General features: G+C 46.9%; 1 protein-coding gene across 1 annotated transcript in view; it reads left to right on the top strand.

Moving 5' to 3' along the window:
* The window catches only part of LOC144120381 (potassium channel subfamily K member 18-like), a 96,522-nt gene extending 89,344 nt beyond the window's left edge, over positions 1-7,178 (top strand). Inside the window, exon 4 of the mRNA XM_077652734.1 lies at positions 4,934-7,178. Coding sequence (XP_077508860.1) covers positions 4,934-5,347 — 414 coding nt within the window. The 3' untranslated portion in view covers positions 5,348-7,178. The remainder of the gene's footprint in view (positions 1-4,933) is intronic.
* Positions 7,179-14,308: the final 7,130 nt, after the last annotated feature.

The raw sequence follows: 14,308 nt of genomic DNA, 5'->3' as shown, positions 1-14,308 counted from the left end.
CATGAAAGCTTGAGTTTCACCCGGGTTGAGGCCCTTCGGTGCGCTGAGAGCAATCGGCGTCCCGTCGTCGCAGCCGACAACCCCAGGGATCCCACCGCGCTCCAAGAAGTCGGCCACGGCTTGCTCCCTCTCGGCTGTAGTCGAAGGAAAGGACACCCACCCGTTGCGCTTGCCAACGCGGGTGATGCCCTCGGGCACAGCGTGAAGGCTGCGGCTGACTGAGGATTGCGGGAGCCGAATGGTGACCTCGCTACTGGTAGAAGCCTGGAAGCTCCCTGTCGCAAAGAAACGTGCAAATGCCATTTTCCCGAAACGCGATTTCTAGCTCCAGGTTCTTCAAAGGCAGCTTGCAGGGTGCTGCAATATGTTTACGCGGTCACCTCATTCGTTAAAATTGAAGTATACTTTGGACAAATTAATTTCGTATTTACGAAAGCACATTTTAAATATATTGCCAACATGCAAATGCTATTTTTCCGAAAAGCGATTTATAGCTCCAGGTTTTTCAACGGAAGCTTGCAGTGTGCTACATGATTACGCTGTCAGCTCATTCGTTAGAAATGAAGTATACTTTGCACGAATTAATTTTGTATTTATAAAAGCACATTTTAAATACATTGCCAAAGTGCAAATGCCATTTTCCCGAAACGCGATTTCTAGCTCCAGGTTGTTCAACTGAAGCTTACAGTGCGCTACATGCTTATGCTGTCAGCTCATTCGTAAGAAATGAAGTATAATTTGCACGAATTAATTTTGTATTTACAAAAGCACATTTTAAATATATTGCCAACATGCAAATTCCATTTTCCCGAAACGCGATTTCTAGCTCCAGGCTGTTCAACGGGAGCTTGCAGTTTGATACAATATGTTTACGCTGTCAGCTCATTCGTTAGAAATGAAGTATACTTTGCACGAATTAATTTTGTATTTACGAAAGCACATTTTAAATACATTGCCAAAATGCAAATGCCACTTTCCCGAAACGCGATTTCTAGTCTAGGTTGTTCAACGGAAACTTGCAGTGTGCTACATGCTTACGCTGTCAGCTCATTCGTTAGAAATGAAGTATAATTTGCACGAATTAATTTTGTATTTACAAAAGCACATTTTAAATATATTGCCAACATGCAAATTCCATTTTACCGAAACGCGATTTCTAGCTCCAGGCTGTTCAACGGGAGCTTGCAGTTTGCTACAGTATGTTTACGCTGTCAGCTCATTCGTTAGAAATGAAGTATACTTTGCACGAATTAATTTCGTATTTACGAAAGCACATTTTAAATACATTGCCAAAATGCAAATGCCATTTTCCCGAAACGCGATTTCTAGTCTAGGTTGTTCAACGGAAACTTGCAGTGTGCTACATGCTTACGCTGTCAGCTCATTCGTTAGAAATGAAGTATAATTTGCACGAATTAATTTTGTATTTACAAAAGCACATTTTAAATATATTGCCAACATGCAAATTCCATTTTCCCGAAACGCGATTTCTAGCTCCAGGTTGTTCAACGGGAGCTTGCAGTTTGCTACAATATGTTTACGCAGTTAGCTCAGTCTATAGAATTAGGCCGCCGCGGTGGCTGAGTGGTTATGGCGCTCGGCTGCTGGCCCGAAAGACGCGGGTTCGATCCCGGCCGCGGCTGTCCAATTTCGATGGAGGCGAAATTCTAGAGGCCCGTGTGCTGTGCGATGTCAGTGCACGTTAAAGAACCCCAGGTGGTCGAAATTTCCGGAGCCCTCCACTACGGCGTTCCTCATAGCCTTAGTCGCTTTGGGGCGTTAAACACCCATAAGCCATAAGCCAAGTCATTCGTTAGAATTGAGGTATGCTTTGGCTACTGTACAGATTTGTGTACAACCCTTCGGCTACTTTATCTTATTCATACTGCTAATCACATTGCATATATCTGGTTTTTACCTGTGAGGCCTAGTTTCCTCTTCATCGCTTTCAGGCTACCTCCGTGCTTTAGAGCATGCTCGATTCCCTCTATATTAAACTTCTTTATGTCGGCTACCTTCCGTTTATTTATTAACTTCTCTAGCTCTGTCAGTTCTATTCTGTCGGTAGGGTTAGACGCCTTCATGCTTTGGCGTTTCTTAATCAGATCTTTCGTCACCTGAGATAGCTTGCCGGTATCCTGCAGAACTGTCCTAGTGCCTCCTTCTACTACGCAGTCCGTAATGATAGCTGTCAGATTATCGTTCACTGCATGAACATCCAGATCGTCGTCCTCGGTTAAAGCCGAATATCTGTTCTGCAGCGATATCCTGTATTTTGCCTCTTACCTGTTCATTTCCCTCTCCTGTGCTTTCCATGTCACCGCTAACAAGTCAATGAACTTCCTCTTCACTAGCTTTTTTTTTCCGTTCCGTCTTCAAGTCTAAGCTAATTCGAGACCTTACCATGCTTTGGTCGCTACAGCGCACCTTACCGAGGACGGCCATATCCTGAACGATGCCAGGTTGAGCGCATAGTATGAAGTCTTTCATTTTTATTCTCACCATTGGGGCTGTTGCAGGTCCACTTCCCGTTTTCTCACTTGCGGAAGAAGGTAGTCATGATCCGTAAATTATTTCTTATTTTCGAATTCGACTAATAACTCTCCCCTGCTATTCCTAGAACCTATCCCCTAGTCGCCTACCGCGTGGTCGCCAGCCTGCTTGTTGCCAACTTTCGCTTTGAAGTCGCCCATTGGTACAGCGTAGTGTGATTTCACTTTATTCATTGCCGATTCCACGTCTTCATAAAAGCTTTCAACGGCGTGGTCATCATGGATGCAGGTAGACGCGTAGGCCTGCACCACTTTCAGCTTGTACCTCCCTCCTACTGAGCCTAATTACAATAGCCGCTACCCTGTCGTTAATACTATAGAACTCCTCTACGTTGCCAGCTATATCCTGATTAATGAGTAATCCCACACCTAGTTCTCGTCTATCCGCTAATCCGCGATAGCGCAGTATGTGTCCGTACTTTAGTACTGTATACGCCTCACTTGTCCTCCTAAGTTTAATGAGCCCTATGACATCCCATTTAATTCCCGCTAGCTCCTCGAACAGCACTGCTATGCTAGCCTCACTAGATAAAGTTCAAGCGTAAAACGTTGCCAGGTTCAGATTCCAATGACGGCCTGTCCGGAGCCAGAAATTTTTAGCACCCTCTGCTGCGTCATAGGTCTGACAGGCCGCCTTGGTCAGTTGCTGCGCAGCCTCTGGGGACTGAGGGCCGAGGGTTAATTGGTTTGCTCATAGAAGGTTGTGGCCAAGTACTACACCAGGGTGGCCAAATCCTGTTCTGGTGAGGGAGTGCGTTGTCGCTTCTGGTCACTGATATCAGGCCGCACCCCTGGCCTGGTTATGCAATTCCCTGTAAACTGCTTCTTACCTGTAAACTGCAGGAAACGCTAGCGATTATGACAAGATGTGAACTGCTGACGAACCATGGTCCCGTCCAACGTGCTGCAGTTATTTAACGTTGACCCAGGTTGCGGGTCGGCCGTTGGCACAGGCGCAGAAGCCACCGATAGGTGCACGATCCCTCAGGGGGGTGAATCAGGTGGGTCGCGTGTCCGCGGTTACGGCCAAGAACAGCTGGTGCCGGGAACTTGGGTCGATAAAATGCTGGATTTCTTAGCTGCAAGGTGCACGATATGCTAGCGATTGTGTCAAGATTTGCGTTGCTGCCGAGAGGGGCAATTAGAAATTTTAATCATCAACGTGAAGATGCAATCGGAGCGAACCTGCCATGCGTCGTATATCTTATTTTTTCCAACTGTTAAACCTTGGTTAATGTCAGTCTATACTTACTGATAAACGCAGCCCTTGTAAATTTATACTTCAGTATTGTGTAAAAAGCGCTTTTGGGTTAGTGTATACGCAGTTCTTCTGTTGTCTTTTTGTTTCTAGCTTGTGCTTATTTTGATTTTTTAATGCGGTTGGCGCGGCCTTATCAGACAGTGTATGCTCTTTGCTTGATCAACTCGGACAATTTATTTATTCTAAAATAGGCATGCAATCAATCGCTAAACTTGTTTGTATGTCTTTGATGTGGAGCTCCGGAAGCTTCATGAGGTTACCATATTCTAATGAAACCTACACGATATGTTCTTCTCCCATTCTTGGTTTGTTCCACCAGATTAGACAGCCATGCCATTCATTCCCGCTCGCATCGATTTTAAAGTCTGCCATTTCCGTGGCCTCAGTTGAGGTGATTTCTACAAGAAATTGGGGGCAACACTTAAGCCCCGCCTTAAGAGTAAGACGTGATATCCTCATGGGTTAATTCCCATGTATGCGGAAGGTCGTTGTCTACATTCATAGATCGCTGGGAGACTTCGTACCTTTCCTGATGCAGTGGTGCAGTGGTTAATCGATGCGCCACTGTCCTGCGATGGCAGGTGCTCTCAGGGGTGGGCCTTGTGCGGCCCAGGTTGCTCTCCCCGAGCGACCAATCATTAATTTAACTGCCACATGCCACGGTGGCCAGTTTACTCACTATCCGATGGCAGGTTGTGAAGACGTCACGTGGCCTAGGGGCCCCCCTGCCAGAGCCACGCTCGTAATTTTTCGCTGAAAACCTCAACACCGGCTTTTCGGGGGAAGAGGACTGTTAAGGCTGTCGCGTTCGCACTGTATTTTCTACTTCGCAGATATGCCCCGCTGCTCGGTTTCCTAACAAAAATGTAGGCCTGTATTAGGTTGTGCCCGGATTTTGTGCAAGGATTCAGCGTTTTTAGTCACTACTGCCAATAAACGCATTTCTGTTGATCTGTGTGACGTCATTGCTGCGCCATGCGAAGGATCGACCCTTGCCGGTCTGCTGTTCTCGCAGATTTAAAATTGTTCCTCTCGGTATGTTCGTGATCGGTTTGTTGTGGTGGAGAAAGAAAGAATGCTTTGTGTAAGTGCTGCCCTTTAATGCTTGCGTTTCTCGCAGGTACGCATAGAAAACCTGGCCACTGGCGATGACGAGATGTACGAGGACGGCGCCAGCAAGCCCCGCGTGTCGGTGCCCATCACGCTGTGCTTCGTGATAATGATCGGCTACATCTCGGGAGGCGCCGTCATCTTTTCCCTCTGGGAGGGGTGGGAGTTCTTAGACGGCTCCTACTTCTGTTTTGTCACGCTCAGCACCATCGGCTTCGGGGACCTGGTGCCCGGGGACACCGTGGTGTCGGACAGTGGCTCCCAGGAGAAGCTGGTCATCTGTTCCCTCTACCTGCTGGTCGGAATGGCTCTCATAGCCATGTGCTTCAATCTCATGCAGGAGGAGGTCATCTACAAAGTGAGAAACTGTGGCAAGCGCATAGGCATTATCAAGGACGCCGACGACGACGAGGATTTCTCTTGAGGAGGCTTCCCCGCTTCTGCACTGCATTAAGAAGGCTCCTCTTAGCCTTTATAATGGTGCAAAAAATCGGCCTGCCGGTGTTTCTGGTGGAGAGCTAGCAAGACCAAGTGTTCCAGCCGAATCCAAAATGTAGCATTAAAATATCGCCAACATTTCCGCCGTAGCCGGGTTCCCATTGTGCCAAGCTGTGCTCAACTACGCGGACTATGCAGCGGGCTTGCTTGCAGAAGCATTCTGCGTTTTTGTACGATCGCTCCTACCTCCTGCGCCCTAAGCACTTTTCAATCCACTTATCCAAACATCTTGAACGGAGCCGATGGTCTCAACGGCAAGCCTTTTCATCGACCGCTTTTTGTGTTTGAGAATTTCATGATTTTGCACCCAATTATTTGCGCTAGCTTCCGGTGCATCATGATATTGCGTCCACAGCCGTTGCGTTATAACATCTGTGGGACAAACGTGTCGCCCTTTGCGAATCCAACGCATCATGCGACCACTTAAGACAAACGCTGTTTGCACAGACAAGGATCGATTCTGCTATTAGTTTGGCAAGACGACTCGAGGCGACGTGTTCCAAACTTCTCGTGCAATGTCATGTTGCGAAAGGGCGAGTTGGCAGCAGAAGACGGCTCTGCTTCCCAAAAATGCCACGTGAAAGAAGGTATCATCTGCTGCCATGACGCCTCCGTCCATGACAGCTCTGTGTGCCCGGAAAACTGCGACTTGCCTGCGCGCATGTGGCCGTGCACAGCAGTCGCGTGCGTGTCAGTGAGCACATGCGCATTGGGCGCTGCTTTTGTGATACAACGACGGCCACTGTGTCCGGAAGACTGCGCCTCCAGCGTGCCCCGGTGGGCTCAGTGCCGCTCAAGTGGAACTTTTCTTCGTATACGGCCTCCGGTGTATCGCGCTGGCCGACTTTGCCACTGTGTCTAATTTCCCAGTTGCTCCTTCCCAAGAATGTGGCACAGAAATGGTGGTTTGTCCTATATGTATACCGCAATGGATACCGTATACGAAGGCCTTTACAGGGCGAAAGTAATCTGGTTCCTCGATTCCGTTGTATGGTTCATCCTTGTCGCATGGAATTCGTTACGTGTTTATAGGTTTCATGTTTGTAGAACTTTTGCCAGTGGCAATGTGTTACTGAGATTTTCTTTTGCGCGGCACTTTTTGAAGTGTGCGCATGTGTCGTTTCATATCGTCGCAGAGTTGTATCGTAAGCCCCAGAGAGGGAAAGTTCAGTACTTATAAGTCGTTAGAGCTACTGTGCCGTATGTGTTTCTGACTCCCTAAAAAAAATATCATAAGCTCAGATTATTCCTCTGTAGAGACCACGGGAAGTTACTTTGTACTGTTCTTTAAAAGACGTGCACTTTCAAGCACCGAAAAGTGGTAATTTACTGTTCGTGCTCTGATTGAAGTGCAGCCAAAATGCCTCGAGGGAAGTGCAAAATGTTTACTGCATTTGAAACCGCAGGGCTAATGGTTAATAATGGCTGCAAGGACATTTACTGGCGACTGCACTGCCTCTGTTAACTCCTTGCACAGTCTGTCATTGATGAAGCATGTTTTGGCGTGGAAAGAGGAAAATTCATATAAAACTCTACTTTTATAGCTTGTGCCAACAGCTTTGTTTTGTTGTATTTTTAGGACTGTTCTGCTTTCCAAACATTTGGTTTTGTGCACTCATTCCCATCCCATTGAGCGCGTTTTTTCTACCTCTTTTTTTTTCGCTAAAGGAAGAGCTCAACTGAAGCACATTATCATGGTTTTGAACGCCGGAAGAAGTACTCAGAGCTAAATATAAACTGTTTAATTCAGGAGATTATTATGTGTTTTCTCCGTACTCTCTTTAATGGATGCAACTTTTCTGTCTCAAAAGCAACTCCTAGGGAGGTTGCCACATATTGTGCTTGCGGTGAGTCACGCACACAGAGATGGTTTGCATGCCCAGACACCGTTAATTGTTTTGGGGTAGCTGTTCAGGTGTAGCAGGATGTGCCCGCGACTTAGCATGACAAGCTCAGCTGTAACCCATTACATTACAAAGGATGGTGGCCGTTCAGTGCGTAGCTTTTGCCGTCCGCATGGTCTAGGTAAAGGTTAACAGAAACTTACCGAACTGTTACGCGTGTCGTGCTTACATGCAACACAGAAGGCCGCTCAAGGTAGGAAGCATTCATTCGCACTGATCAGCCGGCTTACTGTGCATGACAGATACAGGGTGAGGGGAAAAAGGAACGAAGTAATGCATGTTTGCAGCAGTCCGATAAGCTGGTGCGCTTACATCTGAAACGCAAATAGAAAGCTTTATATAGCAGAGAGACAATAGAAAACATATTGACTTCGCATATCCTTGTCAGACCCGTGCAGTTCAGCCTGTCCGCGTTAATACAAATAGATATATCAAGCCTTGTCACTCCAATGAATGTACACACAAAATCTGGCAGCTGTAGCTGCAATTGGTCCTCCATTATGTGTTTTCTCCATGCGGTCTGCTGCTGTCCTGTGGGCCCACATAAGCACGCAACAATATTTTATAGTTTATATTTAGTTGAGTACATGCATGATAGAATGCGTACTTAAATGAAAATAATTAATAAACCTTATGGAAAAGCACGAGAGTTGTGAGCTCCTAGAGCGCTGGGAACAGAAATTTGGTTTAGACAAATCAACGAACTTTGGATGATGCTCAGAGCGTGTCTAATGTTTCACACTTGTTGAAAAGCTGTCTACATGGAAACACAGTGAGTGCTCTGACTTCCAGTGGCACTTAGGCAGCGGCATTGATGCGTTTTAAATAATTCCGTAAAAGACAAATGTGCATTGTATTTTATGCAGGGTCTGACGAGGATATAATTACAGTTGAAGTTGAGAGGCAGCAATACGCAGAGAGAGAGAGAGAGATCTGGAAACAGCGGTTCACTAAAACACAAAAAATAAACAAATTCTTCACCGGGCACTGCGAAATTTCGCGTGACGACCGGATGGTCACGAAAGTGGCAGTCCCAAACACTGGCGCGTGCTTCCTCACTGGTTTGCTTGCAGGGCGACGGTGGTGTTGCGAATGTAAGAGGGGGTTTATTAAGAGGGCTCGATGCCAGGGATCAAATTAGGACATCCAGCGCGCTGTGCCCTGAACCAAGCAAGGCACGTATACGTCCCACATGGCTGAATTTCGTCACCGCAAACACTCGCTGAGCAAAAAGGGAGCCATCTTGGCGACTCAAGCAGAAGATGGTTGGGTCATAATACGGCTTCAGGCGGTGAGCGTGAACATTCTCACGCCCGTGACTGCGAAAATTGGTCGAAGGTATGGCGCGCTCGACGACGGAGTTTACAGGTGAGGTTTGCTCAACCACACAGTACGGGCCTTGTTGCTTGGACAGCAAATTCTGGAACAAATCCGGATGTGCTGCAGGAACCCACATTCAAACAAGAGAGCCGGTTTTAAAGGGGGTGACTGTGTCTAGATTTTCGGTTTGGGCTTGTTCATGTAGCTGGAGTTCCATTGTGAGCGATCGGGCAAGGCACCAACATTTTTCAGCGTGCTTTGCCGCCTGTGAATCTGGAGCACATTCGGTCCCATCAGGGTCGTATAACACGATCGTATCCAACGTAGACGATGGCTTACCTCCATGTAGAAGGAAGAACGGTGAAAATCCGGTAGTGGGCTGCAAGGTCGGGAACCACATCGCCCCAGTTTGTGTGGTCAGATGCAGTGTATAGACCTCCTGCATGTTTGTAAACAAACGAGGTGGCGCTGCAGTCGCTAGTGAGCTCGTGGTAGGCAAAAAGCCAGGGAGTGTCGTCGCGGAGAGGTGTTGAGCGCAGGTTTTCAAGGCTTGTAGGCGCGTTTTCAGTTTCTGCGAATCACAGCAATGGTTGATGTTTACAGCTTAGTAATTTCTTGAAGTGCACCAGCTCGCGTTGGCCACGTGCGGCGTATTCAGAGAAATAGTTCGCCACTGTGTATTTTATATATGGTTAGTAGTAAACATAAAGCGTTTCTGGCGTTGATTTCTACGCTAGGCATTAAAAAAAAATACGAACTTTTTGACACTCTGCTCTAGCCAGAATGATTTTACTTCGGGACAGTAGTGAAAGGATGTGCTGGCGTTCTTTCGGCGGAGCAGACGTGCGCTCACCGTCTGCTGACATACGTAGGAGTCGTGCTGTGCGAAAAGTGGGGACAGCGTCGTGTCCCCATTCTCCTCTAGCTGTCCCGCTTAAGCGCGGTTTTTATCCGCAGGATCACGCACCAGCCAGGCCGACTTCTCCCCTTGTTAAACTGGTCGATTTGGTGAAAATTTTTGATTTCTGGAATTATTTTCTTTCTTAGCCCTGGGGTGTTCTGTTTCGTGACGAAAAATTATAGAAAAATATTCAGTAGAAATTTATAAAGTACGCTTTCGAGATGCGTGGTCGACGAAAATTGTGAGGTAATTTCTTTGAGGCTTTCTTTGAGTTCAGGGCCGCCTTTCTTTGACCAAAGCGCAAGCGAAGAGGCCAAAAACGAGGAAATAAAAGTTAAGGTTCGTTTTCTGACCTTTCACATTTTCTGTGATTGGCATCACTCGCACCTTAATAATTTCGTAACGCACGAAAATAGAATTATTCTGTTTGTCGCGAACGATTCCTGAGACGTTGAGGAGTGCAATTTATTTCTCGATTTTTTTTCCTACACGTGCAGTATTATGTTCGTTATTTTTGTAAGAAACGTTTTCACGTAACTATGCATGCATATAAGTACATGATCATCTAAAAAAAGAATAGCGTCATATGCAGGACAGGGCTTTGTGAACATGCTGGCATAAAAAATTTACGCACTTTCTACTCAATTATTTAAGACCTTGAGGTGACTTTACAAGGGTGTTAATTATAATTACCCAAGAACTGCACCAGGTACAGCTAAAATAAAATGCATTACCGAATCTAGCGTAGCAGTTTCATATTTGCACCAAATTTAGTTTCATATCACGTACTTAAATAATGAAAACACTTTTCATTGCCGCCCCCCCCCCCCCCTCAATCTCGACACGTCTGCTAGTAGCACGCCTGCGGCTGCTTTTTTACAAACAAGCTTCGCGGTCATGGACTGCATCATGAAACATGACACATGCACGATGCAATGAAAAAGCATGTGGCTTTTAGCACACTTAAGGTGCGCTATTCTAAGCACGCCAACGTGACCGCGCATGAACTTACCAGATTTCTTTCTACTCGAATCAAAGAATTACGTCTGTCATATTAAGAAACACTTTAAAGTAAATATCAAATGCCATGAAACGTGCCATTAAAACATGCTGTGCTATTAACAAAAGAACGCATTCCTTGGGGGCGAGTGAACCTGCCGGCGTGGGCACCGTGCACACCGGCTCAAGGTGATAAATGCGTGCGCAGCTACATACGTGCTTTTTTTTTCCTTGCGCAGTTATAAGCGTACTATGCTGATTTTCAGGTGAATGAACGCAGTAACTTACATGCCATTAAGTACATTGAGTGGCAGTGCCGATCGACTCCCAGACTTCGCGCTTTAGTACCGCGGCCCATTCCCAGTTAGCCAGTTTACTAATGCGGTATTTATCGCGAGAAGCCTATCGGGGCTAATTTAAATTTCCTTTTATGCTACTACGTGGATCGAACAGTGACGCAGCTGATCAATACATGCTGCTTCTGCAGTGCGCAGGCATGACGCAGCCGCCAGTAGCAGCAGCAGCTGCGGTAGGCACCGGCTGAAGGTAGCTGTTTTGCCTACCATGCGAAAATCGCTGCTGACATCAGCGCCACCGCATCTTCGTGACGTCGCGGGGTGAAGGAGGTCCATACATATGCCAATCAGCGTGCAGTTGAACCGCTGGGTGAGAGCGTTGGTTTGCAGATGATAAGCAGTGTTGTGCGGTGGATAGTCTGACAGTTTTTGAGCAGTGGTTCACCAACTTAGGTCAGCAATACGCCCCCTCTGTCGCTGAACAGTTTCCGCGGCGCGTTGGGACATGAGACAAGGTGGCGCCAGATGAAACACGCCTCATCAGCGGCTGCGGTGTTTCGCATAGCTGCTCAGGTGGTAAACAGCCACAATTGTCCAGCGATTGCCGGCGACGGTGTAGGGAAAGGGTCCATACATGTCAATGCGGATGTCGCCAGAGGCAGCGTAGGAGAGAAGAACGGCGAGCACGAGGCTTGCGACATTGACGATCGGTACAGGAGCGAACGTATTTCTGAATGGAGTACATGCCGCATCAGTAGAACCTGCGGCAAAGCCGCTCGTAAGTCCTAAATACACTGGCATGAGCGCAAATTGAAGGCTGGTGTGGTGAAATTAAGGAACGTACTTCGTAAAAGACGTAGCCACAAGTAACCATTTTCGCCTGTCGGGGAGTTAGCTGCGGTGCTATAGAAGGTTATCCCGGATGGCGAAACGTGGTGCTTGTCGGCGCAGGGCTCGTGGTGCAGATTGAGGCAAAGGCTGAGACAGGCCGAGAAGGGAGGCGATCCAGATATAACTGTTTGGACATGAGTCGGAAGCTCCATGAGTCCGGATTTAAAGGTGCTGTTTAAGGAATGAAAACGGGTTTTATAATGTGACACGAAATTTCTTCGCAGTCACCTGGTATATTCTGTTGTTATATCGACCCGCCACAGTTAAGAACCCTTCTGAAACGCAGTACTCCCAAACGCGTATTCACGATTCTAATTTCTATTTTTCATCTGTTAACGCTCATGATAATGCTGTACGGCCCGATTTTCAAGGTCAAAGGCGTCCTATTCCTGATTTACAAATTGACGAATAAGGTGCTCTAAATCAATCATTACATCTAGACACCAAGAAAAGTCAGGACGCAGATTGTACCCCTAACGAGTTCTTGTACAGGTACGCTCATTCGGGGCTCTAAATACCTGAAGAATATTTTCAATCATGTATTAGTAGCGGATGTTTTCCCTCTGATTGGAAGAGAGCAAAAATTATACTGGTGCATTAGGGCGTAAATACATCCCTTGACAAATATCATCTGATGTCTCTCACTACTTCAGCTTCGAAATTACTCGAACGCATTATATCCAAGCACCCATCTCAATCAGCACAGTAAATTTTTTCGCTAGGGTCCTTTTCCTTGCACCAAGGATGCGCCGTCCGAGACAGTTTCGTAAAGGGAAGCCTAGTCGCACCTGAGGTGCTTTGTCGGTGACGGGGAAATGACGACTAGCGATGGCGGTTAACGAGCAAATGAACTTAAATTTAATACATATTTACAGAAAACAGCATATTTACAAAAACAGCGTATTTAAATAGAGTGGCAAACAAGATGGAACTGGCTAACAGGGAAATCTTCCCTCCTCGGCATAGCCCAATATGCAAAGCATCTAAACCTAGCCCAGAACGACCGGATTGGGCTCCCGGGCTCGGTTTTAAACTCTCGGTAGTCACTCTCACACTTAGGAAGTATCCAATAGCAGCTAGAACTCAACATGATTGGTGGCTTGCTGCGAGCTGCCCCCTTCACCTTTGGCCATATTAACAACTCTTCCCCAAAACAGAAAATCCGAAAAAAGTTATCAAATTATTTCCAAAAAATTGGAGGACGCTTAAGATTCGTCATTAAGAGCGAGCCGCGATTGCGTGTTGCAGCGTTGTCAAGGGGTCCACGGAACTAATAATAATAATAATAATAATAATAATAATAATAATAATAATAATTGGTTTTTGGGGAAAGGAAACGGCATAGTATCTGTCTCACATATCGGCGGACGCCTGAACCGCGCCGTAAGTCAAGGGATAAAGGAGGGAGTGAAAGAAGAAAGGAAGAAACAGGTGCCGTAGTGGAGGGCTTCGGAATAATTTCGACCACCTGGGGATCTTTAACGTGCACTGATATCGCACAGCACACGGGCGCCTTATACCCCTGTCACACGGGCATTTCGAGGGCCCTCGAACCGATAGTCGATCGACTCAAAGGCGATCGAGCGCTGCTACACGGGCAGTTTCAATGGCGATCGAGTCAATAGCCTATCGAGTCAACGGAGCAGCGCGGAACCCCATCGAGATTTCGAGGGCCTTCGAGCGCTGCCCAAGGTTGCTAGCGTTGCTTCGAGCGGCGCCAAGCGCACTTTCGTACACGACACATTCATGATACAAAAGCATGAACAAACATTATTCGCCTAGACTTTAATGCAAACAGTGTGTACAATAATTCTAAAATTGCATCAGACTGGTTTTAAGCGCATTAATTTGGCGTTGCGGTGTTTGCGTTGTTTGCGTACATTGCGTTGACAACATGGCGGCGCCCTGCCCGCCCGCTTCGCAGAGAGATAACTTCGTCGTTAATTCCTCAAAGCAATATCGTGTTCTAAGCTGTTTTATTCGCCTTCCATTTGCCCATTCTTACCCTCGCATAAAGTTTCAAAAGACAAATAGCTTTTGTTTTCAGATATCAAGGCGACTTCCCATGTGTTACGCCTAACGAAGCAGCGCTCCGACGCAGTTGGACTGGCTTGGTTCTGACTCGTCTTGTATTAGAGTGGCTACAGCAGTGTCTGCATCTGTCCGTCGCGTACGTGCAATTAAAAGGGTTTAAAAAGACATGCGCGTATGCGTGTAAGCATTTCGTATACATTTATCAAATATTTTTATTTTGTAAAATCTAAAGTAGCGATTGTGGCGCCACACAAACGTAGCGTGAGACACGAGAACCATTTCAATGGCCATTCAGATTTGCCGTGTAGCAGCGACACAACTCCTTCGAGTTCGATGGTGATTGAGAATCTCGAAGACCCTCGACTCGATCGGCATTGAAACTGGCCGTGTGACAGGGGTAAGCTGCGTTGTTCCTCCATAAAAACGCAGCCGCCGCGGTCGGGTTCGAACCCGGGAACTCCGGATCAGTAGTCGAGCGCCCTAACACTGAACGCCATCGTCCGTTCGGCGCGACGCGTGGCCTGTTCGACAATTTAAGGAAA

Source organism: Amblyomma americanum, chromosome 2 (genome assembly GCF_052857255.1).
Source record: "Amblyomma americanum isolate KBUSLIRL-KWMA chromosome 2, ASM5285725v1, whole genome shotgun sequence".
In the NCBI taxonomy this organism is placed as follows: Eukaryota; Metazoa; Arthropoda; class Arachnida; order Ixodida; family Ixodidae; genus Amblyomma; species Amblyomma americanum.
The sequence above is the reverse complement of the archived record's forward strand: the minus strand, read 5'-3'. Positions and strand labels throughout refer to the sequence as shown.